The 3859-nt window shown below is 42.5% G+C and overlaps 1 protein-coding gene across 1 annotated transcript; it reads right to left on the bottom strand.

Annotated features, from left to right (window-relative positions):
- Positions 1-1382: 1382 nt before the first annotated feature.
- id2a (inhibitor of DNA binding 2a) lies at positions 1383-3482 on the bottom strand. Its single transcript, XM_063184132.1, has 3 exons — positions 2985-3482; positions 2643-2702; positions 1383-2000 (listed from the first exon to the last, which is right to left on the bottom strand). Exons 1-2 carry the CDS (start codon positions 3339-3341, stop codon positions 2646-2648), a joined length of 414 nt encoding a protein of 137 aa, XP_063040202.1. The 5' UTR covers positions 3342-3482; the 3' UTR covers positions 1383-2000; positions 2643-2645.
- Between the last annotated feature and the right edge of the window lie 377 nt (positions 3483-3859).

The raw sequence follows: 3859 nt of genomic DNA, 5'->3' as shown, positions 1-3859 counted from the left end.
TTTTTTTCAAATGGTATGACTCCCCTTTGCCATTCACAATTAAAGACTAAATGTTGTGAGCTAGATTGGTGTGTGGAAGGAAGAAGTGGATATTGTGCTGTTGTAATGTGAAGTGGTTTGCATGCTCTGTGTGTTGCCTTGATTGATGTTCTACCAATTTCATAAACATGTTTGGCAATAAAAAGAAAAATGCTGGATTTATTATATTTCTTGAGTTATTTGACGTGGGAAGACATTGTTGATTAAAAACCTTATTTACATTAAACATATTTAAGGAGAGAGGACAAGCAACATGCGTGGGGCCAAAATTGCAACCAGTAGGTGGCACACTTCTCCAAAATATTGACGCGCGGAAGAGAGTGCTCTGTGTGGCGAGCTCCTAACAAGAGATATGAAATGTTTATGTCACAGGAAGTTACCAGATGATTTGGTGTGATGTTCCGTATGTCATACATCCCACATAAAGCGGCAATAACGTAAACAGTCATACAACGCATATGCGAGCATGGACTTACAAAAGTCGTTTTATTTTTCTGATAAAGCATGAACATAGCGCTTTGACATGAACATGAAAACAACCGTGATAGACATTTCAAAACACCATTTAGGATGGACACAGAGGTCTATTATTTAATGTTCATTCATTTGACAAACTGCTCGGTTGACTTATAGATTTGGAACAGCGTTGTTTACGCGTGGCGACTGCAAGGTGGTCTTGCTTTACTGCTGGCTTGTTGACGCCCACAGCCATGTAGTATATGAATTTGGTTTGATTCGTCATGGGAAGTGAATGAACCGCTTCACAATATAACGCTGTCCTTCACGCACAAATCTGTGGCATTCAACTAACTCGCAGTAAATGTTAACGTGACCAATTTTAGCTGTCAAGGAGTGAAGACCATTTTCACCAGTCAACAGGTCTGTGTTGCTGTTCACCCAATACTGTAGCCAATTTCCCTGAGGGAAGGAACTGGAAGCCAGACTGTTGAGGTAACCTGTCAAATTATCTGGCCAACGTGGTCACGGGTGAGTGGGTCCTGAAACAGGCTCTTTCACCCCAGTGATGGATGAAGAGGACCACTGACAATTTACGCGTGAGTAGTGGTCGTACTACAGGGTACACACCACACCTGAAGTCTTCTCAAATCAAATTATTTCAGGGTTTACTCCTTAGCTCTTCTATGGTTATCTACAGTGGATAGCCTACTGCGCCAAGCAAAAGTTCAGACCACATCTAGCTTGCAATAAGGTCAGGTCATCGATGGATACAGGGGACACTGCATACCACAGACCACATGACATTTCACGCTATTGTAGTAAGAAGTAAGCTTCAGACTACAGTCCTGTTCCCTAGATGTACAGTCTACAGTAGAGGCAGATGGTCAAATAAAGCATTTGATTTATTTTGTATAAAAAGGTACAATTTACAATATTACTTTTATAAAAAGTTTCAGCATAATTAAGTACAGCTTTACACCTTTGCGGAAATTTGCAATTTCCACAACTATACAAGATAAAAACTCCGTGAGAGTTTACAACGTTTCACTCGTTCATTCATGTACACCATCCCGTCCTCCAATGTGCCAAAATTACAATGATCTGACAAAAAAAACATAGCCTACTAAACTTTTTACAGCGACGAACCGTGTTGTCCCCTATTCACGCTCCACCTTCGCAGAAAAAGTGAAGACTTCACAAAAAAGGAAAATGGAATCCAATATGACATTCTTTTTCTTCTTCTTTCATTTTCCTCCCAGTGTCGGGGAATATAGTGCTTCTTCCATTTGAAGAAAGGACCTAACGAGTCTAACGATAAATAATAAGTGTCCAAAATGATAAACACGATCACATAAGATTGTCCTTTTATGCAAAAGTCTTTTGAATCAATTAAAGATTAAATCCAGACCAAGAACAAAAAATTGGAAGGGAAAAAAAGTCCAGTCCTAGGTCCTGTGTGGTGGTGGTGGTGGTGGTGTTTTTTCCCCGTTCTAACCAAACACCTGCAAAAGATTGAGAAAGAGAGGCGCGTTGAGAAAATGCAAACAGGGCAGAGATCCGGACAGGCTGGCGCCAGGGAGGAAGCCGCAGTTTGAACATTTAACCAAACACTCCAATACTGAGAAAACCATGGAGTCCAGATGGACACAGTCTCACAACTTACTACAGTCTAGGCGGGCTACGATCGGAGACAAGGCCAAGATGCGGCCCTTACCATCAGGCTATACCTGCCCTGGCGCTTGAATACATATTGAATCATCAAGATCCCCAACACCCATGAATGCGAAAATAAGGGCCCCATCAAGCATTGTGTCGAGGATTATGATTACTTAAACAGTACATGGTTCGTGATAGTATCTTAGCATAAATGTGTCATTTTGAAGGGCATCACTCAGTTATATTTTGATTACGCAAATTCTTTTTGTAAAGGCCTAGGCAAATAGAGCTGCCTACAACACATTATCCAAAACAGTAAATGCACCTGGAATGAGTTATATCCACCACAATGCATTCCAACTTTAAAAACCCATCTACAATCTCATCACTGTGGCCCACGACGTGCAGGAGACCCACACGCAGTCACATTTAATTAGTTAAACAAACAAGATAGGCTCTTGCAAGACAGAACAATTATTTGTATTTACCATTTAACGGTAGAGTGTCTTCTGTTCTTCTGTGAGCAGGTCTGATGGGAACTCCGGAGACTGTAGAGATAAACACATGAATTATTATTAAGGCTATTATCAAAACGTCAAGAACAGTCTGTAGCATTCAGCACACGTTCAATATCACGATGAACAATGGCCATTTAATTAACAGTAGCTTGCACAAACACTCCAGCCCTCTTCTAACATATGCCGTCATTGCGCAGACAAGCGGGGTTTTGTTTTAAGTGAATAATAAAAGGAGCAGCCTGTCTGGCGTTATTACACATTCGCGCGGTGCGCATCGACCGCTTAATAATATGTCCCAAATAGATTCCATACCTGTAATGATAAGATGCTTATGTCGGTGTTGAGAGTTGTCAAGGGTGTTCTGGATGTCGCCTGCCCTGGCCGCGGGTGATGCAGGCTGGTGGTTGTTAATACAGAATTGGAGTCGAGAGCGATCTGCAGATCCAAAATGTAATCGATGACATGCTGCAGGATTTCCATCTTGCTAACGTTCTTGTTCTGGGGGATGCTGGGCACGAGCTCCTTCAGTTTTGAATAACAGTCGTTCATGTTGTACAGCAGGCTCAGAGGATCGTCCACGGGCGTCTTGCTTCGGGAGATTCCAAGACTGTGCTCTGTCAAATTCGCGCTGTTTTTCCGGAAAGATCTCACTGGGCTTATTGCTTTCATGTTGACACGCGCACGACTCGGTCGTAGATTATGTCAAGAATAGTCGTTCTATTGTAGTCGTCCTACTTCTCCAGCCGATGGTTGTCGAAGCAAACGCACTGGATTATCAAGCTGTCATTGCTGTTTATATACCCACCGATGTCGGTTTGTTACGCAGCGGTTCTGTGTCTGGTGATTGGTGCAAGTGCCCACGTCCATCAACACTCTCCGTGGCGCGCCATAGGCCCGTCGTCAGAAGGCGCAAGTCCCTCCCTAACCTTCCGCGTTCTTAACCAGTGAAAAGGCGTGTGTGAGGTGGTGCTGAAAGCTTCCGTGGGTAATTTCACAAATTGAGCATTATACCTGTTTCTGATGAAAAGAATTAATGATTCGCAAAAGGAGATTATCACAGGATCGTGCGCACCGGTGTCCGAAAATGAGCTACAGCCTCCACCAACTGATTAAACAAACTCATTCTCCTGTGTATCCATTTGTGATTCTTTAAAAACAAAATGTGTCTTGTTAATGTGTCTTGTTAA

This window comes from Engraulis encrasicolus, chromosome 19 (genome assembly GCF_034702125.1).
Source record: "Engraulis encrasicolus isolate BLACKSEA-1 chromosome 19, IST_EnEncr_1.0, whole genome shotgun sequence".
Lineage (NCBI taxonomy): Eukaryota > Metazoa > Chordata > Actinopteri > Clupeiformes > Engraulidae > Engraulis > Engraulis encrasicolus.
Note: the sequence above shows the minus strand (reverse complement) of the source record. Positions and strands in the feature narration are given on the sequence as shown.